This window comes from Oncorhynchus gorbuscha, unplaced genomic scaffold (genome assembly GCF_021184085.1).
Source record: "Oncorhynchus gorbuscha isolate QuinsamMale2020 ecotype Even-year unplaced genomic scaffold, OgorEven_v1.0 Un_scaffold_528, whole genome shotgun sequence".
NCBI lineage: Eukaryota > Metazoa > Chordata > Actinopteri > Salmoniformes > Salmonidae > Oncorhynchus > Oncorhynchus gorbuscha.
In genome coordinates, this window is record NW_025745353.1 from 482948 (window position 1) to 510383 (window position 27436).

The window sequence follows — 27436 nt, forward strand, 5'->3', positions numbered from 1 at the left end:
GTGGAGTATGTGTCGCCCAATCACAAGGCATAGTTTTAAAATAGCCAAGCTGTGGAGTATGTGTTGCCCAATCACAAGTGAACAGCATGCAGACAGAACAGGCCTTTCACATGATTTCAAATACAATCGCAGGAAAACACAGGTTGTAAAGCAAATGGCTCCCGCTGAAAAGACCAAAATCTCACCTGTCTGCTCTAGGGTACCAAAATATTTTATTAACTTCCAAATGTTGTTTTAGACAGACTTTTGGCACGAGCTCATCGGCCTTTAAATAATACTTTCAAGATCAATTGGATAAAACAATTCCTAAGAAGACCCACTTCTATCTGGAATTTTATTCCTCATCATGTCTTCTCTACTTTTGGTGGCCTTAACTTCATGTTGTTTTGCAATTATATAATATTGACAAAGTTCCAGTGAAACTTTCTGCTTTTCATCGGCAGGTTTTCTTGTCATGGTCCTTAATTTATAAACACAATTTTTCTCCACACAGATATTATATATGGAATAATCGGGATATATTGTATAAAAATACCTCTCTGTTTTTAGAATATTGGTTCAGAAGTAATATCCTATTGGTGAGCCAACTGGTAAATGCAGAGGGTCTTTTACTCAGTTATAAGGAATTCTTATCACTTTACAAGGTCCCTGTAACACCTAAAGATTTTGCACTTGTTTTAGATGCCATTCCCTCAGGTGTTGCTATGTTATTCAGGAACATGTCAAGACCTGACCCTCAGAGCCTACCTTCTATTGACCCTGTTGACTCATCAGTAGGAAAGACCTGACCCTCAGAGCCTACCTTCTATTGACCCTGTTGACTCATCAGTAGGAAAGACCTGACCCTCAGAGCCTACCTTCTGTTGACCCTGTTGACTCATCAGTAGGAAAGACCTGACCCTCAGAGCCTACCTTCTGTTGACCCTGTTGACTCATCAGTAGGAAAGACCTGACCCTCAGAGCCTACCTTCTATTGACCCTGTTGACTCATCAGTAGGAAAGACCTGACCCTCAGAGCCTACCTTCTATTGACCCTGTTGACTCATCAGTAGGAAAGACCTGACCCTCAGAGCCTACCTTCTATTGACCCTGTTGACTCATCAGTAGGAAAGACCTGACCCTCAGAGCCTACCTTCTGTTGACCCTGTTGACTCATCAGTAGGAAAGACCTGACCCTCAGAGCCTACCTTCTATTGACCCTGTTGACTCATCAGTAGGAAAGACCTGACCCTCAGAGCCTACCTTCTATTGACCCTGTTGACTCATCAGTAGGAAAGACCTGACCCTCAGAGCCTACCTTCTATTGACCCTGTTGACTCATCAGTAGGAAAGACCTGACCCTCAGAGCCTACCTTCTATTGACCCTGTTGACTCATCAGTAGGAAAGACCTGACCCTCAGAGCCTACCTTCTATTGACCCTGTTGACTCATCAGTAGGAAAGACCTGACCCTCAGAGCCTACCTTCTGTTGACCCTGTTGACTCATCAGTAGGAAAGACCTGACCCTCAGAGCCTACCTTCTATTGACCCTGTTGACTCATCAGTAGGAAAGACCTGACCCTCAGAGCCTACCTTCTATTGACCCTGTTGACTCATCAGTAGGAAAGATCTGACCCTCAGAGCCTACCTTCTATTGACCCTGTTGACTCATCAGGAGGAAAGACCTGACCCTCAGAGCCTACCTTCTATTGACCCTGTTGACTCATCAGTAGGAAAGACCTGACCCTCAGAGCCTACCTTCTATTGACCCTGTTGACTCATCAGTAGGAAAGACCTGACCCTCAGAGCCTACCTTCTATTGACCCTGTTGACTCATCAGTAGGAAAGACCTGACCCTCAGAGCCGACCTTCTATTGACCCTGTTGACTCATCAGGAGGAAAGACCTGACCCTCAGAGCCTACCTTCTATTGACCCTGTTGACTCATCAGGAGGAAAGACCTGACCCTCAGAGCCTACCTTCTATTGACCCTGTTGACTCATCAGTAGGAAAGACCTGACCCTCAGAGCCTACCTTCTATTGACCCTGTTGACTCATCAGTAGGAAAGACCTGACCCTCAGAGCCTACCTTCTATTGACCCTGTTGACTCATCAGTAGGAAAGATGTGTTTCTCTTTTGGTCCATTCAACAACAGAGCGATACGATCCTTGTTTCAGCAGGATGTTGTATCTATACCTTATGTCATGCCTTATTGGAATGGATTTATTGATAATATCTGTTGGAAAAAAGTGTGGATGTTGCCACAAACATACCTAATTGTTAACAAAATTAAGGACGTTTCCTTTAAAATTATTCATAAATATTATCCTGCCAACCACTATATGAAGAAGTTTAAGGAAAACATCAACTCAAATTGCTCCTTTTGTAATGACCATCCAGAAACAGTTGTGCATCTTTTTTGGCATTGTATGCATGTAAGAAAACTGTGGCAAGACATCAGTAGGTTTATAATTGAACACATTTATGAAGATTTTACACTATTGTGGAGAGATGTACTGTTTGGATTCTTTACATACAATAGAAATAAGCGGAATCATTTTTATGTAATTAATTTCATTATTCTTTTGGCCAAATTTCATATACACAAATGTAAATTTACAAACAGAAAACCACATTTTCGTGTCCTACAAAAAGAAATTGAACTGTATTTTAAGACGGTTAAATGCTCTACTAACAAAAAAGCTGTTAGAATTGTAAGTATATGCATGTCCCTTAAGGTCCTTGTGTAATTGTAATGTGATATTGTACCCCCTAGCCCCGCCCCTAGCCCCGCCCCTAGCCCCGCCCCTAGCTCGATTGTCCATTGTTTGTAATCTATGTATGCTTGTGTTCCCTCATGTGCTTTATGTATTGATTTGTTGTTAATAAAATTTTAAAAAATAAATAAAAAAATAATAATTTTAATGACGATCATTTCCTCCTGATATTGTAGTCTACAATATGTCTCCACAAACCTAAACCTAGGCTATTGATGGATTCATGACAAGTTCGTTTTCATTTATCTCAGATGGTCAGTTTGTCAGTGTCAAAGGACCCTGTCATTTCGATCATATGTGTGAAATTAAAAAATATTTTTGCCAAAGTCTCCAGTCATGTAAAATGAGGTAGAATTGCATGAAATACGTTTATATAAGCAAAAACAAACGTCCCGGACCCAAGGCTACTAAACTATTTCCTCATGTGTGCAACTTCTGTAAAGTGCCTCGACTATGTTGCTCTATGCTCCTACGCATTTGCGATGATACACACGCAATGCTTCATTATAAAGGGGATTTATTTGTCTCTTGCTTTCCAGGAAGCATTGGGAGTCAACATGGGCCAGCATTCCTGTGGAAACGCTTTCGACACCTTGCAGACTCCACGCCCAGACGAATTGAAGCTATTCCGTACACTCACCATGGATACAGTATTAAACGTGTACGACAGGGGGACCTCGCACCATTTTCTGACTTAATGCGTCACGGACATCCAGAGCCTGTGATTGGACGATAGAGGGGAAACCCTCTTCCTGAACAGTTCCTCGAGTGCAGCGATAGAAACCTGTTGTTGCTCTAGAAATATCAGCATCATATATAGGTTATGTGAACGTATCATATATATATATATATAGGCTATGTGAAACGTATCTTATCTTTAAATTACCCTAGGATAAATCACAGTGATTTTGCAACGGTGGAACTGTGATTCTGTGAAGTGGGAAAATGAAACTATTTTTAAAAATATTTTTTATTGAACCTTTAGTCTATTTAACTATAACCTACTTCCATGCAGTGAATCATCATGACCCATGACAGTCACAATGCACCGAGGGGTTGACACATGTAAAGAAAGTAGCAAGGAAATTCTTGCTGTGATTGTTTTGTGTTTTTACGTCTATAAATAGCCTATCACACAAATACAGTAGGCTGCGAATCATAGGCCTATCAGTTCCCCATTGCATTATCATATTTCACACTTAGTTTCACAACCAGTCTTACAAGGTCATTTATAAAGCAAAAAAAAACAAAAACTATTTTTCAAACTGCCGTATTCATAAAATAGCCTCGAAGCACCCATTAATATCCTGTTTTTGTCGCTGTTGACTTGTTGCCTTGCTCGGCTTTTGCAGTACCTCTTACTGTACTTGCCAAATAGTGCTCCCTGTATTCTCTATTGCGCATGACTGAATGGCGGAATATGAAGTCGAAGCCTCTTGTTTTTCTCCGAGCTGGAGTCCAACCCCCCCGAATCAACCTCTGAAAAACAAAAACGCGGAGCCATTAAATCAACAAACAACAAATTGGTGCAGGTAAGATGTTAAAACAGACATTTATATAACGTTAAATATATTGTCGTACGGAGAAGTCGCTCAGCGGAGAGATGTACAAATGTATTTTTAGCCCACGGAAGCGAACCGAAGACTGCAGATGGGGCTTTGGAACCGTTTCCGCACGCTCGGGACACGACAAGGCCCACTGACCCACATTCGAGAGCGAGCGCTGTGTGAGTGGGCGAGCGTGTGAATGTGTGCTTATGTGTGTGCGTCGGCTGCGAAATGTTTTTGTCATCGCTATCTCCTGCTGCATGACTGTCTACTATTTGATGTTCCCGTATTCGAGGAAATTGTAACAATTTCGAACGTAGAATCGCTACATTGTTGAAGATGCGCTGCTAGGCCAGCTTTAACTAACACTGTGTCAATGTCAATAGTTGCGTGACAGCTTGGCTGGACTCGGGTCGCCGCCAGGCTTTTGACATATGTCATAATGTGATATATGTCTCTCTTGATGATTGATTGAGACGTCGTTAGAATGTCATTCTACGTTTTGGAAGTCAGTTCAGGGTTCTAAGAATGGATCCCCGTCGTCGGAATTCTAAGAAAATGGTCCACTGTTTTTCCTGGGAAGGTTCTTCTGGTTGGAGGATATATTTTTCAGTTATATAACGCAAACACCTGTGGCTCTTCAGCAAAGGTTTTAGTTATACAACATCCACCGCGCGTATCCGTTTTTCTGCGGTTTTATACTAACGGATTAGATGTCATTTATAACGATCTTCGAAAGATGTATGATTGGATCATTGCCCAAATGTAGGATTTTGTATTTATTTATTTGGCCTTTCATTTAACTTGGCAAGTCAGTTAAGAACACATCCTTATGACGGCCTAGGAACGGTGGGTTAACTGGTCTAGGAACGGTGGGTCAACTGGCTTAGGAACGGTGGGTTAACTGGCCTAGGAACGGTGGGTCAACTGGCCTAAGAACGGTGGATTAACTGGCCTAGGAACGGTGGGTTAACTGGCCTAGGAACGGTGGGTTAACTGGCCTAGGAACGGTGGGTTAACTGGCCTAGGAACGGTGGGTTAACTGGCCTAGGAACGGTGGGTTAACTGGCCTAGGAACAGTGGGTGAACTGGTCTAGGAACAGTGGGTGAACTGGCCTAGGAACGGTGGGTTAACTGGCCTAGGAACGGTGGGTTAACTGGCCTAGGAACGGTGGGTTAACTGGCCTAGGAACGGTGGGTTAACTGGCCTAGGAACGGTGGGTTAACTGGCCTAGGAACGGTGGGTTAACTGGCCTAGGAACGGTGGGTTAACTGGCCTAGGAACGGTGGGTTAACTGGCCTAGGAACGGTGGGTTAACTGGCCTAGGAACGGTGGGTTAACTGGCCTAGGAACGGTGGGTTAACTGGCCTAGGAACAGTGGGTGAACTGGTCTAGGAACGGTGGGTGAACTGGCCTAGGAACGGTGGGTTAACTGGCCTAGGAACGGTGGGTTAACTGGCCTAGGAACGGTGGGTTAACTGGCCTAGGAACGGTGGGTTAACTGGCCTAGGAACGGTGGGTTAACTGGCCTAGGAACGGTGGGTTAACTGGCCTAGGAACGGTGGGTTAACTGCCTTGTTCAGGGGCAGAACAACATGTTTTCACCTTGTCAGCTCGGCGAAAACAACCTTTCGGTTACTCGCCCAACGCACTAACCACTAAACCACCTGCCGCCACAAGTATCACTGAATTGACTGTCACTTCCAAACAGGAGACAACTGCATTGGTATCAAACATGTTTTTAAATGTAACTTTAATGGTCTCTTTATATATTAAGGAACACCTAACGTCACAAGGCTCACTACTCATGTTGACAGTAGGCTGCAAATCATAGACCTATCAGTTCCCCCATCGCATTATCATATTTCACACACAGCAATTCCACATCCCAAAGCTACACCACCAGGTTACAGCGAGATCTTTCAGATACAAAGGCACAACTGACTGGAATCATTTACCGATAGAAATCAGGGCATTTAAAATCACAATCTAAGGAAAACTTTTTTTTTTCAAATGTTAAGAACAAACTTAAAAAAATTTTTTTTTTAACCAATACAAATATTTTCGCATGGTGATGTTTCTAAGTATGTACATATTATAGGTAGGGTGAATTATAGGTAGGGTGAATTATAGGTAGGGTGAATTATAGGTAGGGTGAATTATAGGTAGGGTGAATTATAGGTAGGGTGAATTATAGGTAGGGTGAATTATAGGTAGGGTGAATTATAGGTAGGGTGAATTATAGGTAGGGTGAATTATAGGTAGGGTGAATTATAGGTAGGGTGAATTATAGGTAGGGTGAATTCTAGGTAGGGTGAATTCTAGGTAGGGTGAATTATAGGTAGGGTGAATTATAGGTAGGGTGAATTCTAGGTAGGGTGAATTCTAGGTAGGGTGAATTATAGGTAGGGTGAATTCTATACTGAAGAAAAATATAAACGCAACATGAAACAATTTCATAGATTTAAATGTCACAGATCAGATAAGGAGATCAGTCAAATGAAATACATGAATTAGGCCCTAATCTATGGCTTTCACATGACTGAGAATACAGATAGGGGCGTGAATCAGAAAACCAGTCCGTTTCTGGCGTGACCACCATTTGCCTCACAACAGCGCGACTCTTCCTTCACCTTCGGATAAAGTTGATCAGATTGCTGATGTTTTGTGGCCTGTGGAATGTTGCCCCCTTCTCTTCAATGGTTCGGCGAACTTGGCAGGAACTGGAACACTGTCGTACACGTCAAACTAGAGCATCCAAACATGTTCATTGGGTAACGTGTCTGGCGAGTGTACAGGCCATGGAAGTATTGGGACGTTTTCAGCTTCCATGAATTGTGTCCAGATCGTTGCGACATGGGCCCGCTCATTTTTATTTATTTATTTATTTATTTTATTATTTAAAAAAAATATTTTTATTAACAACAAATCAATACAAAGCACATGAGGGAACACAAACATACATAGATTACAAACAATAGACAATCGAGCTAGGGGGTACAATATCACATTACAATTACACAAGGACCTTAAGGGACATGCATATACTTACAATTCTAACAGCTTTTTTGTTAGTAGAGCATTTAACCGTCTTAAAATACAGTTCAATTTATTTTTGTAGGATACGAAAATGTGGTTTTCTGTTTGTAAATTTACATTTGTGTATATGAAATTTGGCCAAAAGAATAATGAAATTAATTACATAAAAATGATTCCGCTTATTTCAGGGCCCGCGCATTATCATGCTGAAACATGTGGTGATGACGGCGGATGAATGACGCAACAATGTGTTATCTTTATTTTGTATTTGACCTTTAGTTAACTAGGCAAGTCAGTTTAAGAACAAATTCTTATTTACAATGAAGGCCTACCAGGAAACAGTGGGGTTAACTGCCTTGTTCAGGGACAGAACGACAGATGTTTACCTTGACGAGCTTGACCAATGACGGCCTACCCCCGGTCAAACACTAACACGGACGACGCTGGGCCAATTGTGCGCCGATCCTACGGGACTCCCAATCACCGCTGGTTGTGATACAGCCAATGATCAAACCAGGGTCTGTAGTGACGTCTCTGGCACTGAGATGTAGTGCTTTAAAATTTGAAATAAGCTTTTTGTGTGTATAGAACATTTTTGAGATATTTTATTTCAGTGCATGAAACATGGGACCAACACTTTACACGTTGCGTTTATATTTTGGTTCAGTGTACTATAACGATATACTGCAGCAGTGCCATCTCCTGATTTGAGTTAAATCAAGGGCTTGATTGAATCCATATTTGAACCAGGTGGCTGCCCTCGTGCTACTAGGGCTGCCCTCGTGCTACTAGGGCTGCCCTCGTGCTACTAGGGCTGCCCTCGTGCTACTAGGGCTGCCCTCGTGCTACTAGGGCTGCCCTCGTGCTACTAGGGCTGCCCTCGTGCTACTAGGGCTGCCCTCGTGCTACTAGGGCTGCCCTCGTGCTACTAGGGCTGCCCTCGTGCTACTAGGGCTGCCCTCAGTGCTACTAGGGCTGCCCTCAGTGCTACTAGGGCTGCCCTCAGTGCTACTAGGGCTGACCTCGTGCTACCAGGTCTGACCTCGTGCTACCAGGGCTGACCTCGTGCTACCAGGGCTGACCTCGTGCTACCAGGGCTGCCCTCGTGCTACTAGGGCTGCCCTCAGTGCTACTAGGGCTGCCCTCGTGCTACTAGGGCTGCCCTCGCGCTACTAGGGCTGACCTCAGTGCTACTAGGGCTGACCTCAGTGCTACTAGGGCTGCTCTCGTGCTACTAGGGCTGCCCTCAGTGCTACTAGGATTATGTCTGATGTATGTTTTTAGTAATATGTCTGATGTATGTTTTTAGTATTATGTCTGATGTATGTTTTTAGTATTATGTCTGATGAACGTTTTTAGTAATATGTCTGATGAACGTTTTTAGTAATATGTCTGATGAACGTTTTTAGTAATATGTCTGATGAACGTTTTTAGTAATATGTCTGATGTACGTTTTTAGTATTATGTCTGATGAATGTTTTTAGTATTATGTCTGATGTATGTTTTTAGTATTATGTCTGATGAATGTTTTTAGTATTATGTCTGATGTATGTTTTTAGTATTATGTCTGATGTATGTTTTTAGTATTATGTCTGATGTATGTTTTTAGTATTATGTCTGATGAACGTTTTTAGTAATATGTCTGATGAACGTTTTTAGTAATATGTCTGATGTACGTTTTTAGTATTATGTCTGATGTACGTTTTTAGTAATATGTCTGATGTATGTTTTTAGTATTATGTCTGATGTATGTTTTTAGTAATATGTCTGATGTATGTTTTTAGTATTATGTCTGATGTATGTTTTTAGTATTATGTCTGATGTATGTTTTTAGTATTATGTCTGATGTATGTTTTTAGTATTATGTCTGATGTATGTTTTTAGTATTATGTCTGATGAACGTTTTTAGTAATATGTCTGATGTTTAAATGTGTGTTGGTTTCCTCGGCGAGGGTTCACGTTGCACATTTATAATACAATTTTAAATGTGTTTTTATAAAGCCCATTTTTATCTCAACAGTTGTGACAAAGTGTTTTTCAGACACCCAGCTTAAAACCCCAATTTTCACTTTTAAATTAAAAAAGATGTCTGTCGTAAATGTCCAATGGGATCTCCCTGGTAGAGTGAATGGACCAATGGGATCTCCCTGGTAGAGTGAATGGACCAATGGGATCTCCCTGGTAGAGTGAATGGACCAATGGGATCTCCCTGGTAGAGTGAATGGACCAATGGGATCTCCCTGGTAGAGTGAATGGACCAATGGGTCCAATGGGATCGAGAGATGTTATGTCAGATGACGAACAGAGACGTTATGTCAGATGACGAACAGAGATGTTATGTCAGATGACGAACAGAGATGTTATGTCAGATGACGAACAGAGATGTTATGTCAGATGACGAACAGAGATGTTATGTCAGATGACGAACAGAGATGATATGTCAGATGACGAACAGAGATGATATGTCAGATGACGAACAGAGATGATATGTCAGATGACGAACAGAGATGTTATGTCAGATGATGAACAGAGATGTTATGTCAGATGAGGAACAGAGATGTTATGTCAGATGATGAACAGAGATGATATGTCAGATGATGAACAGAGATGTTATGTCAGATGATGAACAGAGATGTTATGTCAGATGATGAACAGAGATGTTATGTCAGATGATGAACAGAGATGTTATGTCAGATGATGAACAGAGATGTTATGTCAGATGACGAACAGAGATGTTATGTCAGATGACGAACAGAGATGTTATGTCAGATGACGAACAGAGATGATATGTCAGATGACGAACAGAGATGTTATGTCAGGTGACGAACAGAGATGTTATGTCAGATGATGAACAGAGATGTCAGATGACGAACAGAGATGTTATGTCAGATGATGAACAGAGATGTTATGTCAGATGATGAACAGAGATGTCAGATGATGAACAGAGATGTCAGATGATGAACAGAGATGTTATGTCAGATGATGAACAGAGATGTTATGTCAGATGATGAACAGAGATGTTATGTCAGATGACGAACAGAGATGTTATGTCAGATGATGAACAGAGATGTTATGTCAGATGATGAACAGAGATGTTATGTCAGATGATGAACAGAGATGATATGTCAGATGATGAACAGAGATGTCAGATGACGAACAGAGATGTTATGTCAGATGATGAACAGAGATGTTATGTCAGATGATGAACAGAGATGTTATGTCAGATGATGAACAGAGATGTCAGATGATGAACAGAGATGTCAGATGATGAACAGAGATGTTATGTCAGATGATGAACAGAGATGTTATGTCAGATGATGAACAGAGATGTCAGATGATGAACAGAGATGTCAGATGATGAACAGAGATGTCAGATGACGAACAGAGATGTTATGTCAGATGATGAACAGAGATGTTATGTCAGATGATGAACAGAGATGTTATGTCAGATGATGAATAGAGATGTCAGATGATGAACAGAGATGTTATGTCAGATGATGAACAGAGATGTTATGTCAGATGATGAACAGAGATGTCAGATGATGAACAGAGATGTCATGTCAGATGATGAACAGAGATGTTATGTCAGATGATGAACAGAGATGTTATGTCAGATGACGAACAGAGATGTTATGTCAGATGACGAACAGAGATGTTATGTCAGATGACGAACAGAGATGTTATGTCAGATGACGAACAGAGATGTTATGTCAGATGACGAACAGAGATGTTATGTCAGATGATGAACAGAGATGTTATGTCAGATGACGAATAGAGATGTTATGTCAGATGACGAATAGAGATGTTATGTCAGATGACGAACAGAGATGTTATGTCAGATGACGAACAGAGATGTTATGTCAGATGACGAACAGAGATGTTATGTCAGATGATGAACAGAGATGTTATGTCAGATGATGAACAGAGATGTTATGTCAGATGACGAACAGAGATGTTATGTCAGATGACGAACAGAGATGTTATGTCAGATGACGAACAGAGATGTTATGTCAGATGACGAACAGAGATGTTATGTCAGATGACGAACAGAGATGTTATGTCAGATGACGAACAGAGATGTTATGTCAGATGACGAACAGAGATGTTATGTCAGATGACGAACAGAGATGTCAGATGACGAACAGAGATGTCAGATGACGAACAGAGATGTCAGATGACGAACAGAGATGTCAGATGACGAACAGAGATGTCAGATGACGAACAGAGATGTCAGATGACGAACAGAGATGTTATGTCAGATGATGAACAGAGATGTTATGTCAGATGACGAACAGAGATGTCAGATGATGAACAGAGATGTCAGATGACGAACAGAGATGTTATGTCAGATGATGAACAGAGATGTTATGTCAGATGACGAACAGAGATGTTATGTCAGATGACGAATAGAGATGTTATGTCAGATGACGAACAGAGATGTTATGTCAGATGATGAATAGAGATGTTATGTCAGATGACGAACAGAGATGTTATGTCAGATGACGAACAGAGATGTTATGTCAGATGATGAACAGAGATGATATGTCAGATGATGAATAGAGATGTCAGATGACGAACAGAGATGTCAGATGACGAACAGAGATGTTATGTCAGATGACGAATAGAGATGTCAGATGCTGAACAGAGATGATATGTCAGATGATGAACAGAGATGTCAGATGCTGAACAGAGATGATATGTCAGATGATGAACAGAGATGTTATGTCAGATGATGAACAGAGATGTTATGTCAGATGACGAACAGAGATGTTATGTCAGATGACGAACAGAGATGTTATGTCAGATGATGAACAGAGATGTTATGTCAGATGACGAACAGAGATGTTATGTCAGATGATGAATAGAGATGTCAGATGACGAACAGAGATGTTATGTCAGATGATGAATAGAGATGTCAGATGACGAACAGAGATGTTATGTCAGATGACGAACAGAGATGTTATGTCAGATGACGAACAGAGATGTCAGATGATGAACAGAGATGTTATGTCAGATGCTGAACAGAGATGTCAGATGATGAACAGAGATGTTATGTCAGATGACGAACAGAGATGTCAGATGACGAACAGAGATGTTATGTCAGATGACGAACAGAGATGTTACGTCAGATGATGAACAGAGATGTTATGTCAGATGCTGAACAGAGATGTCAGATGACGAACAGAGATGTTATGTCAGATGCTGAACAGAGATGTCAGATGACGAACAGAGATGATATGTCAGATGATGAACAGAGATGATGTCAGATGCTGAACAGAGATGATATGTCAGATGATGAACAGAGATGTCAGATGCTGAACAGAGATGATATGTCAGATGCTGAACAGAGATGATATGTCAGATGATGAACAGAGATGTCAGATGCTGAACAGAGATGATATGTCAGATGATGAACAGAGATGTTAGATGCTGAACAGAGATGATATGTCAGATGATGAACAGAGATGATATGTCAGATGCTGAACAGAGATGTTATGTCAGATGACGAACAGAGATGTTATGTCAGATGACGAACAGAGATGTTAGATGATGAACAGAGATGTTAGATGACGAACAGAGATGATATGTCAGATGACGAACAGAGATGTTAGATGCTGAACAGAGATGTTAGATGCTGAACAGAGATGTCAGATTATGAACAGAGATGATATGTCAGATGACGAACAGAGATGTCAGTTTATGTTTGTATTAAACACATTGTTATTGGCCTAAATGGTGATCAATTGGGGATATTTATAATATTTAGTTTTTATAAATGTTAAAAATGACCAGTGTAATTTGTGTGCTGCAGGGTGGAGTGATGGCTGTGTTGGGCCCAGCGTCTGGTGTCCAGAGATGATAGAGGTGACCTCAGAGTCACCTTTAACCCCTGACCCCCACCACAACCCCTGAGAGCCAGCTGAAACTGATCACACACAGAGGCTGCAGTGGGGTAAGGACAGACAGAGACAGACAGACAGACCGATAGAGAGACCGATAGAGAGACAGGCAGACCGATAGAGAGACAGACAGACAGACCGATAGAGAGACAGACAGACAGACCGATAGAGAGACAGGCAGACCGATAGAGAGACAGGCAGACCGATAGAGAGACAGGCAGACCGATAGAGAGACAGACAGACAGACCAATAGAGAGACAGGCAGACCGATAGAGAGACAGAGGGAGAGACAGGCAGACCGATAGAGAGACAGACAGAGAGAGAGACCGATAGAGAGACCGATAGATAGATAGACAGACAGACAGACCGATAGAGAGACAGACAGACCGATAGAGAGACAGACAGACAGACAGACAGACAGACAGACAGACAGACAGGCAGACCGAGAGAGAGACCGATAGAGAGACCGATAGAGAGACCGATAGAGAGACCGATAGAGAGACAGAGAGAGAGACAGAGAGACAGGCAGACAGGCAGACCGAGAGAGACCGATAGAGAGACAGACAGACAGGCAGACCGAGAGAGACCGATAGAGAGACCGAGAGAGAGACAGAGAGACAGGCAGACCGATAGAGAGACAGACAGACAGACAGGCAGACCGAGAGAGAGACCGATAGAGAGACAGAGAGACAGGCAGACCGATAGAGAGACAGATAGACAGACAGACCGATAGAGACAGACAGACCGATAGAGAGACAGACAGACGCTTCATTAGAGGATAACACACAGTAATGACAGTGACTGAAACCCTATATGTGCTGTGTGAATGAATAGTGATTGCTGGTGGGCGTTGACATGGGCCTATCAGAATATGGCTGTGTGTTTCCTTAATGTTGATGCTGCCGAGCCCCAGTAGAGTGTTATTGATGGAGGAAATGTGTCTTAATAGATAATGTCTGTTGACGACTGGATAGATGGATGACCTGTTTTCATGGGTAATGTGGATGGATTTACAAATGGACCTGTATGTATTAATGGATGACGTGTATGGATGGATGATGTGGTTATTCACTGTGTATTATGGATGGATGATGTGGTTATTCATTATGTTGTGTGTTATGGATGATGTGGTTATTCATTGTGTAGTGTGTTATGGATGGATGATGTGGTTATTCATTGTGTGGTGTGTTATGGATGATGTGGTTATTCATTGTGTGGTGTGTTATGGATGATGTGGTTATTCATTATGTTGTGTGTTATGGATGATGTGGTTATTCATTGTGTATTGTGTTATGGATGATGTGGTTATTCACTGTGTAGTGTGTTATGGATGATGTGGTTATTCACTGTGTAGTGTGTTATGGATGATGTGGTTATTCACTGTGTAGTGTGCTATGGATGATGTGGTTATTCACTGTGTAGTGTGTTATGGATGATGTGGTTATTCACTGTGTAGTGTGCTATGGATGATGTGGTTATTCACTGTGTAGTGTGTTATGGATGGATGATGTGTGTGTTAATTCACGGTTCTCGCTGATCCTTCCAGGTCCTCTTCCAAATGACTCCCTCAGGCCTGAAGACTGTTTCACTGCAGCCACAGGCCTGAAGACTGTTTCACTGCAGCCACAGGCCTGAACAACAGCCAGTCATGACATCAAGCATAGGGTCGGGCACAACACACACTGTCCCCTACTGTTGTACCCATTCAGAAATACCAGCCGTTACTCCCTCCTACCCACTGACTAGGATAACACTTCTTCAGAACTACAACACCTCCCTCTCTCTCTCTCTCTCTCTCTCTCTCTCTCGCTCTCTCTTGCTTTCTCTTGCTTTCTCTTGCTTTCTCTTTCTCTCTCTTGCTTTCTCTTTCTCTCTCTCTCTCTCTCTCTCTCTCTCTCTCTCTCTCTCTCTCTCTCTCTCTCTCTCTCTCTCTCTCTCTCTCTCTCTCTCACACTCACACTCACACTCACACTCACACTCACACACACACACAGGATGCCATATTGTTAAATGTTATAATAACTATTTCCAGGTGATTTATTTCAAACATAATCCTAACATAAGCCTTTTCCTTTCTCAGGGATGATTCTAGCATCTTCGACGGGTCGATGGATGAAGATGACAAGGACAAAGCAAAACGGTTAGACATCACCGCCATGACATCACCACCATGACATCACCACATCACCGCCATGACATCACCACATCACCGCCATGACATCACTGCCATGACATCACCACATCACCACATCACCGCCGTGACACCACCACATCACCGCCGTGACATCACCGCCATGACATCACCACATCACCGCCATGACATCACCACATCACCGCCGTGACATCACCACATCACCGCCGTGACATCACCGCCATGACATCACCACATCACCACCATGACATTACCGCCATGACAACACCACATCACCGCCATGACATTACCGCCATGACATCACCACATTACCGCCATGACATCACCACATCACCGCCATGACATCACTGCCATGACATCACCACATCACCACATCACCGCCGTGACATCACCGCCATGACATCACCACATCACCGCCATGACATCACCACATCACCGCCATGACATCACCACCATGACATCACCACATCACCACCATGACATCACTGCCATGACATCACCACATCACCGCCATGACATTACCGCCATGACAACACCACATCACCGCCATGACATTACCGCCATGACATCACCACATCACCGCCATGACATCACCACATCACCGCCATGACATCACCACATCACCGCCATGACATCACCACCATGACCTCACCACCATGATATCACCACCATGACCTCCAAATCACAACTAACACTAAAGCCTTGATCAGCTGAAACGGGACTAACACACAGCTCATTCACATAACTAATCACTTAGGCCCTGATTAGCTGAAACGGGACACGGTGCCATTCAGTGAGACTGATGGATAGATAATTGTAACTACCCAACTGATAAAAAGGGCTAGTGACTCTCCATTCCATTCTTCATTGAATGGTCTTTTTGAAAGTATACTCCATTGTAATCTGTAATCTATTGTAATCCACAGCGTGTCCCGTAACAAGTCGGAGAAGAAGAGACGAGACCAGTTCAATGTCCTCATCAAGGAGCTGGGCACCATGTTGCCTGGCATCACACGCAAGATGGACAAGTCCACCATCCTGCAGAAGAGCATCGACTTCCTGTGTAAACACAACGGTACCCGCCCCCTTTCTGTTTCTACTTCCTGTTGTTGTGATGAATGTAAACAAACGAAACTGTTGCTTTTGAGAGCCATGGACATATAACTTAAATGTAAATTATTCTTGAGTATTATCATGAATACTTACATTATTGAGGAGTGTACACTGAGGATATGAGGAGCAAATTGTGTTTTTAAAATAGTATTTTAGGTACTGGCGAAGGTCCCTTTGTGATTTTATCAGGATCAGAAAGTTGACTGTATTGTATAAATGGTGTATTCGGATGTATAATTTCTATATAGTATATTGTGTGTATTCTCATGTATATTTCTAAACACTGTGATGTGCATGTGTCTCTAACAGAGATCTCTGCTCAGTCTGAGTCCAGTGAGATCAGACAGGACTGGAAACCTCCGTTCCTTAGCAACGAGGAGTTCACCCAGCTCATGCTGGAGGTGAGATACACACCATTACCCTACGATTACTACTACTGTACTACCCTACTAATACTACTACAATACTACCCTACTATTACTACTACTGTACTACCCTACTAATAGTTCTACAATACTACCCTACTATTACTAATATTACTACAGTATTACCCTACTATTACTACTACTACAGTACTACCCTACTATTACTAATACTACTACTACAATACTACCCTACTATTACTAATATTACTACAGTATTACCCTACTATTATTCCTACAGAACTACCCTACTATTACTACTACTACTACAGTACTACCCTACTACTACTACAGTACTACCCTACTATTACTAATATTACTACAGTACTACCCTATTATTACTACTACAGTACTACCCTACTATTACTAATATTACTACAGTACTACCCTATTATTACTACTACAGTACTACCCTATTATTACTACTACAGTACTACCCTACTATTACTACTACTAGTACTACTACTATTACTACTACTAGTACTACTACTATTACTACTACTAGTACTACCCTACTATTACTACTACAGCACTGCCCTACTATTACTACTACAGTACTACCCTACTATTACTACTACAGTACTACCCTACTATTACTACTACAGTACTACCCTACTATTACTACTACAGTACTACTACAGTACTACCCTACTATTACTACTACTACAGTACTACCCTACTATTACTACTACAGTACTACCCTACTATTACTACTACAGTACTACTACAGTACTACCCTAATATTACTACTACTACAGTACTACCCTACTATTACTACTACAGTACTACCCTACTATTACTACTACAGTACTACCCTACTATTACTACTACAGTACTACCCTACTATTACTACTACAGTACTACTACAGTACTACCCTACTATTACTACTACAGTACTACCCTACTAATACTACTATTACTACTACAATACTACCCTACTATTACTACTACAGTACTACCCTACTATTACTACTACAGTACTACCCTACTATTACTACTACTAGTACTACTACTACAGTACTACCCTAATATTACTACTACAGTACTACTCTACTATTACTACTACAGTACTACCCTACTATTACTACTACAGTACTACCCTACTATTACTACTACAGTACTACCCTACTATTACTACTACTACAGTACTACCCTACTATTACTACTACTACAGTACTACCCTACTATTACTACTACTACAGTACTACACTACTAGTACTACTACAGTACTACCCTACTATTAGTACTACAGTACTACCCTACTATTACTACTACAGTACTACCCTACTATTACTACTACTACAGTACTACTCTACTATTACTACTACTACAGTACTACTCTACTAGTACTACTACAGTACTACCCTACTAGTACTACTACAGTACTACCCTACTAGTACTACTACAGTACTACCCTACTATTACTACTACTACAGTACTACTCTACTAGTACTACTACAGTACTACCCTACTAGTACTACTACAGTACTACCCTACTATTACTACTACTACAGTACTACCCTACTATTACTACTACAGCACTGCCCTACTATTACTACTACAGTACTACAGTACTACCCTACTATTACTACTACTACAGTACTACCCTACTATTATTACTACCCTACTATTACTACTACAGTACTACCCTACTATTACTACTACTACAGTACTACTCTACTAGTACTACTACAGTACTACCCTACTATTACTACTACAGTACTACCCTACTATTACTACTACAACAGTACTACCCTACTATTATTACTACAGTACTACCCTACTATTACTACTACAGTACTACCCTACTATTACTACTACTAGTACTACTACTATTACTTCAGTACTACCCTACTATTACTACTACTAGTACTACTAGCACTACAGTACTACCCTACTATTACTAATACTAATACTATTACTATACTTACTATATTACTACAGTCATAGCGATAATGACAGACTGGTTACAGTCGTATTAACTAAAGTGTAATGATGTGTTGTAGGCTCTGGATGGATTCTTCATAGCGATAATGACAGATGGGAACATCATCTACGTCTCTGAGAGCGTCACCTCCTTGCTGGAACACCTGCCGGTGAGTCGGACTGTCTGTGTTTCGATTCGTACCACAATACTATTGGACAGAAGGGTTTGGTTCCAATGCATAGAACCACAATACTATTGGACAGAAGGGTTTGGTTCCAATGCATAGAACCACAATACTATTGGACAGAAGGGTTTGGTTCCAATGCATAGAACCACAATACTATTGGACAGAAGGGTTTGGTTCCAATGCATAGAACCACAATACTATTGGACAGAAGGGTTTGGTTCCAATGCCTGGAACCACAATACTATTGGACAGAAGGGTTTGATTCCAATGCATAGAACCACAATACTATTGGACAGAAGGGTTTGGTTCCAATGCATAGAACCACAATACTATTGGACAGAAGGGTTTGGTTCCAATGCATAGAACCACAATACTATTGGACAGAAGGGTTTGGTTCCAATGCATAGAACCACAATACTATTGGACAGAAGGGTTTGGTTCCAATGCATAGAACCACAATACTATTGGACAGAAGGGTTTGGTTCCAATGCATAGAACCACAATACTATTGGACAGAAGGGTTTGGTTCCAATGCCTAGAACCACAACAATACTATTGGACAGAAGGGTTTGGTTCCAATGCATAGAACCACAATAGTATTGGACATAAGGGTTTGGTTCCAATGCATAGAACCACAATACTATTGGACAGAAGGGTTTGGTTCCAATGCCTAGAACCACAACAATACTATTGGACAGAAGGGTTTGGTTCCAATGCCTAGAACCACAATAGTATTGGACATAAGGGTTTGGTTCCAATGCATAGAACCACAATACTATTGGACAGAAGGGTTTGGTTCCAATGCCTAGAACCACAATACTATTGGACAGAAGGGTTTGGTTCCAATGCATAGAACCACAATACAATTGGACAGAAGGGTTTGGTTCCAATGCGTAGTACCAAGAGCAGCATTATCTGATATAATTTGACCAGGTAAGTTGACTGAGAACACATGATCACATGATCATTTACAGCAACGACCTGGGGAAGGGTTACAGGGGATAAATGAGCCAATAGGAAGCTGGGGAAGAGTTACAGGGGATAAATGAGCCAATAGGAAGCTGGGGATGATTAGGTAGCCATGATGGTATGAGGGTCAGATTGAGAGTTTAGCCAGGATACCGGGTTAACACCCCTACTCTTACGATGAGAACCATGGGATCTTTAGTGACCACGGAGAGTCAGGACACCGGGGTTAACACCCCCACTCTTACGATGAGTACAAAAGGATCTTTAGTGACCACGGAGAGTCAGGACACCGGGTTAACATCCCTACTCTTACGATGAGTACCATGGGATCTTTAGTGACCACGGAGAGTCAGGATACCGGGTTAACATCCCTACTCTTACGATGAGTACCATGGGATCTTTAGTGACCACGGAGAGCCAGGACACCGGGGTTAACACCCCTACTCTTACGATGAGTACCATGGGATCTTTAGTGACCACGGAGAGCCAGGACACCGGGGTTAACAGCCCTACTCTTACGATGAGTACCATGGGATCTTTAGTGACCACGGAGAGTCAGGACACCTGTTTAACGTCCCATCCGAAAGACGGCACCCTACACAGGGCAATGTCCCCAATCACTGCTCTGGGGCATTATTATAAAAATACATAAAAAATAAGACCAGAAGAAAGAGTGCCTCCTACTGGCCCTTCAACACCACTTCCAGTAGCATCTGGTCTCCCATCCAGGGACCAATCAGGACCGACCCTGCTTAGCTTCTGAAGCAAGCCAGCAGTGGTGTACCGGGTGGTCTCCCATCCAGGGACCAATCAGGACCGACCCTGCTTAGCTTCTGAAGCAAGCCAGCAGTGGTGTACCGGGTGGTCTCCCATCCAGGGACCAATCAGGACCGACCCTGCTTAGCTTCTGAAGCAAGCCAGCAGTGGTATACATGGTGGTGTGCTGCTGGCATGCAGTTGACGAATTACAATTAAATTCTTATTAGTTTCCTACTTAAAAATGTCCTTGGATGTTTGAAAGTGTACAATAAAAATGTTTCTATACCTTCAGTTGTGTTGAACTCAACGTTGTGTGTGTGTGTGTGTGTGTGTCTGTGTGTGCGTGCGTGCGTGCGTGCGTGCGTGTCTGTGTCTGTGTCTGTGTCTGTGTCGGTGTGTGCGTGTGCGCGTGCGCGTTCGTGTGTGTGTGTGTATATGTGTGCGTGTGTGTGTGCATGTCTGTGTGTGTGTGCTCGTTCCCCAGTCGGACCTGCAGGACCAGAACCTGTTAAACTTCCTCCCTCTGGATGAACACTCAGAGGTGTACAAGGCTCTCTCCAAACACCCCTCCGACCCCGAGAGCCTCGGACCAGAGTACCTCAAGAGTGAGTAACACCCAATCACATTGCCACCTTATTGGCTGCTGGCCTATCACGTCGCTTCTTATACACTGCCGTCCAATCGGATCACTTGTTATACATTGCAAGCAGTCATCTGCAAATATAATCGGCCATGTTGTATCTGTAAAAAAATCTGGAAACACTGTAAAAAATGTTTTTAAGAGAAATGATTGCAAAGTAGTTAAGGTTGGTGTTCGTTGTGTTTGATATTTTAATCGTGATTGTTTAGTTTTTTTCATTATTTTTTTATTTCTATAGCGAAGAACCAGCTGGAGTTTTGTTGCCACGTGTTGAGGGGAACCATCGACCCTAAAGAACCTGCCGTCTATGAACACGTCAAATTCATCGGCAACTTCAAGTCGCTGAACGACGGTGAGCGTCTGGTTTCACTAGAAAAGCAAACTGGGCTTGTTTTATCAGCTGGAGAACAGAATAAACAGCTGTTAGTTTGATCATTTGTTCTGGTTTCTACTCACGGTAACGCCCTCTCCTCTCCTCTCCTCTCCTCTCCTCTCCTCTCCTCTCCTCTCCTCTCCTCTCCTCTCCTCTCCTCTCCTCTCCTCTCCTCTCCTCTCCTCTCCTCTCCTCTCCTCTCCTCTCCTCTTTTCTTCTCTCCTCTCCTCCTCTCTCCTCTCCTCTCCTCTCCTCTCCTCTCCTCTCCTCTCCTCTCCTCTCCTCTCCTCTCCTCTCCTCTCCTCTTTTCTTCTCTCCGCTTTTCTTCTCTCCTCTCCTCTCCTCTTTTCTCCTCTCCTCTCCTCTCCTCTCCTCTCTCCTCTCCTCCTCTCTCCTCTCCTCTCCTCTCCTCCTCTCTCCTCTCCTCCTCTCTCCTCTCCTCTCCTCTCCTCTTTTCTTCTCTCCGCTTTTCTTCTCTCCTCTCCTCCTCTTTTCTCCTCTCCTCTCCTCTCCTCTCCTCTTTTCTCCTCTCCTCTCCTCTCCTCTCCTCTCCTCTCCTCTCGTCTCGTCCCTCTCCTCTCCTCTTTTCTTCTCTCCTCTCCTCTCGTCTCTCTCCTCCCTCTCCTCTCCTCTCGTCTCTCTCCTCCCTCTCCTCTCCTCTCGTCTCGTCTCGTCTCTCCTCCTCTCCTCTCCTCTCCTCTCCTCTCCTCTCCTCTCCTCTCCTCTCCTCTCCTCTCCTCTCCTCTCCTCTCCTCTCCTCTCCTCTCCTCTCGCCTCGTCTCGTCCCTCTCCTCTCCTCTTTTCTTCTCTCCTCTCCTCTCGTCTCTCTCCTCCCTCTCCTCTCCTCTCCTCTCCTCTCCTCTCCTCTCCTCTCCCTCTCCTCTCCTCTCTCTCTCCTCTCCTCTCCTCTCCTCTCCTCTCCTCTCCTCTCCTCTCCTCTCCTCTCCTCTCGTCTCGTCTCGTCTCGTCCCTCTCCTCTCTTCTCCTCTCCTCTCCTCTCCTCTCCTCTCCTCTCCTCTCCTCTCCTCTCCTCTCCTCTCCTCTCCTCTCGTCTCGTCTCGTCCCTCTCCTCTTTTCTTCTCTCCTCTCGTCTCTCTCCTCCCTCTCCTCTCCTCTCGTCTCTCTCCTCCCTCTCCTCTCGTCTCGTCTCTCCTCTCCTCTCGTCTCTCTAGTCCCCAACACCACCAGGAATGGTTTAGCAGGAGTGTTACAGAGATCCCTACAACCTGCCTTTGATGACCTGGTCTGCTTCGTAGCCACCGTCAGGCTGGCTAAACCACAGTTCATCAAGGTGACACACACACACACACACACACACACACACACACACACACACACACACACACACACACACACACACACACACACACACACACACACACACACACACACACACACACACACACACACACACACACACACACACACACACACACACTAGTGCTGAGCAATTACTGCTTCTTGAGGTCGGTTCGGTTTCGGTTCGATTAATGAAAAAATAATCCTGGTTTTTCGATTTCAATAATTTATTTCAAAACATTAAATGCACTATGCATTATGTGGGTTGAACTCTGTAACAATACAGAAGTCCCATGATGCTTAGTGACGGTCCATTACTGCTTATCACTTATTAACCATTAGATATTCACACTACTTTACTTTAATTAAATATTTAAGTTCTGTATATCACATGTGTTTTATTTGAAGCTTTTAGTATTTCATTCCAAGTCATCATATAATAATAATAATAATAAATGCCATTTAGCAGACGCTTTTATCCAAAGCGACTTACAGTCATGTGTGCATACATTCTACGTATGGGTGGTCCCGGGGATCGAACCCACTACCCTGGCGTTACAAGCGCCATGCTCTACCAACTGAGCTACAGAAGGACCACATTGTCTCGTCTCAACAGAGCTGCTGTCTGACAAAAACAATATTTTAATATTTATTCATAGTAAACAAGGTATTATATAATGACTGCTGAATATCAACTATCAATCACTTAGATCCTGTATTTCCAGGTAGCGATACCTCACGAAGAAACTGCTCTTGATCGCACGTTTTTCTCTCTTCTCTAGGCGTGCAAAAGGATTATGGTCATTGTAGTTAATTACCATGTTTTTTGCACTAAACTATGTAGAATATTGGCATGTTGAAAACTACAACTCCCTACTATAACGTACAGGTCGGGCTTGATCTGATTTATCTCTAGAAAAACTACGCCTTGAGCTCACATTTAAAAAAAACTGAACGAAATGCGATTCAAAAAATTGAACCAACGTTGGTCAGTTAGTTGTTTTAAAATATCAAAATGAACCAACATTTTGGTTAATAATCACTCAGCACACACACACACACACACACACACACACACACACACACACACACACACACACACACACACACACACACACACACACACACACACACACACACACACACACACACACACACACACACACACACACACACACACACACACAAAATGAAGTAACAGAGAGTTGATGGTGAAGCCTATTTAACAAACAGTATTTAAACGCAACAAAGCTACACCTGCATATAGATATTTTTCTATATTATATACACTCACCGGACAGTTTATTAGGTACACCACCCTGTTCATTAAAATGAGTCACTCCTACAGACAGTGAGTCACGTGACCGGGGCCTGCTATATAAACCAGGCAGACAGGCTTCAAGGCGTTCAGTTACTGTTCTATCGAACTTCAGAATGGGCAGAACTAGCGACCGTAGAGTCTTTGCGGTGTGATCGTCGGTGCCAGGAGTTGGATCCAGTACCTCAGAAACGGACGCCCACCTGGGCTTTTCACGACTGTGTCTAGCGTTTACCGAGAACGGTGCGACAAAACGAGGAACGTCCAATCAGCAGCAGTCCTGTGGGTGAAAACAGCTGGTTGATGAGAGAGGTCCAAGGAGAATGGTAGGAATGAAAAAAACAAGCAAATGACGAGGCAGTACAACAGTGGTGTGCAGAACGGCATCTCGGAACGCACCACTTGCTGGTCCTTGTCAAGGACGGGCTGTTGCAGCAGACGACCAAATCAAATGTATTTATAAAGCCCTTCGTACGTCAGCTGCTATCTCAAAGTGCTGTACAGAAACCCAGCCTGAAACCCCCAAACAGCAAGCAATACAGGTGTAGAAGCACGGTGGCTAGGAAAAACTCCCTAGAAAGGCCAGAAATCGAAGAAGAAACCTAGAGAGGAACCAGGCTCTGAGGGGTGGCCAGTCCTCTTCTGGCTGTACTGGGTAGAGAGGAACCAGACTCTGAGGGGTGGGCCAGTCCTCTTCTGGCTGTGCTGGGTAGAGAGGAACCAGGCTCTGAGGGGTGGGCCAGTCCTCTTCTGGCTGTACTGGGTAGAGAGGAACCAGGCTCTGAGGGGTGGGCCAGTCCTCTTCTGGCTGTACTGGGTAGAGAGGAACCAGACTCTGAGGGGTGGGCCAGTCCTCTTCTGGCTGTGCTGGGTAGAGAGGAACCAGGCTCTGAGGGGTGGCCAGTCCTCTTCTGGCTGTACTGGGTAGAGAGGAACCAGGCTCTGAGGGGTGGGCCAGTCCTCTTCTGGCTGTGCTGGGTAGAGAGGAACCAGACTCTGAGGGGTGGGCCAGTCCTCTTCTGGATGTACTGGGTAGAGAGGAACCAGGCTCTGAGAGGTGGGCCAGTCCTCTTCTGGCTGTGCTGGGTAGAGAGGAACCAGGCTCTGAGGGGTGGTCAGTCCTCTTCTGGCTGTACTGGGTAGAGAGGAACCAGGCTCTGAGAGGTGGGCCAGTCCTCTTCTGGCTGTACTGGGTAGAGAGGAACCAGACTCTGAGGGGTGGGCCAGTCCTCTTCTGGCTGTACTGGGTAGAGAGGAACCAGGCTCTGAGAGGTGGGCCAGTCCTCTTCTGGCTGTACTGGGTAGAGAGGAACCAGGGTCTGAGGGGTGGCCAGTCCTCTTCTGGCTGTACTGGGTAGAGAGGAACCAGACTCTGAGGGGTGGGCCAGTCCTCTTCTGGCTGTGCTGGGTAGAGATTAGAAACCTAGAGAGGAACCAGATCACCCCGGGGTTCCACTCCTATCAGCTAAAAACAAGAAGCAGCAGCTCCAGTGGGCACCGCCATCACCAACACTGGACAATTGAGGAGTGGAAAAACATGGCCTGGATCATGACAGATGCTTTCAGTTTACTAGAGTGTCCTGGTCCGTCCCCAAGACCTCTACCCAATAGAGCAACGATGGGATGAGATGGAACGAGCTGTTCGCAGCATGAATGTACCACCGCCCAATCTGCAGCAACTGTGTGATGGCTGTAGAACGTTTCAGACACCTTGTAGAATCCATTCCCCCGAATAATTCAGGCTGTTCTGGAGGCAAAATGATTCCGACCAGGTACTAGATTGTTGTACCTAATGAACTGGCCACTGAGTGTATATTGTCTATCTATATTCAATCATCGATATTATATGTAAGATATATTGATATCTATCTTGTTGTCTCTCCCTCCATAGGAGATGTGTACAGTGGCGGAGCCCAATGAAGAGTTCACCTCCCGACACAGTCTGGAGTGGAAGTTCTTATTCCTAGACCACAGGTAACACAGTCTCTAGTAGTTCTTATTCCTAGACCACAGGTAACACAGTCTCTAGTAGTTCTTATTCCTAGACCACAGGTAACAGTCTCTAGTAGTTCTTATTCCTAGACCACAGGTAACACAGTCTCTAGTAGTTCTTATTCCTAGACCACAGGTAACACAGTCTCTAGTAGTTCTTATTCCTAGACCACAGGTAACACAGTCTCTAGTAGTTCTTATTCCTAGACCACAGGTAACAGTCTCTAGTAGTTCTTATTCCTAGACCACAGGTAACACAGTCTCTAGTAGTTCTTATTCCTAGACCACAGGTAACACAGTCTCTAGTAGTTCTTATTCCTAGACCACAGGTAACAGTCTCTAGTAGTTCTTATTCCTAGACCACAGGTAACACAGTCTCTAGTAGTAGTTCTTATTCCTAGACCACAGGTAACACAGTCTCTAGTAGTTCTTATTCCTAGACCACAGGTAACATAGTCTCTAGTAGTTCTTATTCCTAGACCACAGGTAACACAGTCTCTAGTAGTTCTTATTCCTAGACCATAGGTAACACAGTCTCTAGTAGTTCTTATTCCTAGACCACAGGTAACACAGTCTCTAGTAGTTCTTATTCCTAGACCACAGGTAACACAGTCTCTAGTAGTTCTTATTCCTAGACCATAGGTAACACAGTCTCTAGTAGTTCTTATTCCTAGACCACAGGTAACACAGTCTCTAGTAGTTCTTATTCCTAGACCACAGGTAACACAGTCTCTAGTAGTTCTTATTCCTAGACCACAGGTAACACAGTCTCTAGTAGTTCTTATTCCTAGACCACAGGTAACACAGTCTCTAGTAGTTCTTATTCCTAGACCACAGGTAACACAGTCTCTAGTAGTTCTTATTCCTAGACCACAGGTAACACAGTCTCTAGTAGTTCTTATTCACAGGTAATTCATTTTGTATAAGTAGATGGTTTCACCATCAAAGTGAACCAGTCATTGTCCTCAGTTGACCTGACATACCACACACACACACACACACACACACACACACACACACACACACACACACACACACACAC

At 43.3% G+C, this 27436-nt stretch overlaps 1 protein-coding gene across 5 annotated transcripts in view; it reads left to right on the forward strand.

Annotated features, from left to right (window-relative positions):
- The first annotated feature begins 14776 nt into the window (after positions 1-14776).
- Positions 14777-27436, forward strand: part of LOC124018469 (circadian locomoter output cycles protein kaput-like) — a 32946-nt gene continuing 20286 nt past the window's right edge. For 4 of the 5 annotated variants that reach the window (XR_006835626.1, XR_006835627.1, XM_046333797.1 and 1 more), the window contains exons 1-9: positions 14777-14908; positions 15324-15383; positions 16322-16470; positions 16818-16909; positions 18937-19026; positions 21257-21377; positions 21651-21764; positions 22958-23076; positions 26294-26376. Coding sequence is in view for 3 of the 5 variants with exons in the window: in XM_046333797.1 (XP_046189753.1) it covers positions 14892-14908; positions 15324-15383; positions 16322-16470; positions 16818-16909; positions 18937-19026; positions 21257-21377; positions 21651-21764; positions 22958-23076; positions 26294-26376 (845 nt within the window). In the remaining 2 variants the exon portion in view is untranslated. The remainder of the gene's footprint in view (positions 14909-15323; positions 15384-16321; positions 16471-16817; positions 16910-18936; positions 19027-21256; positions 21378-21650; positions 21765-22957; positions 23077-26293; positions 26377-27436) is intronic. The other variant, XM_046333798.1, reaches the window with a different exon arrangement.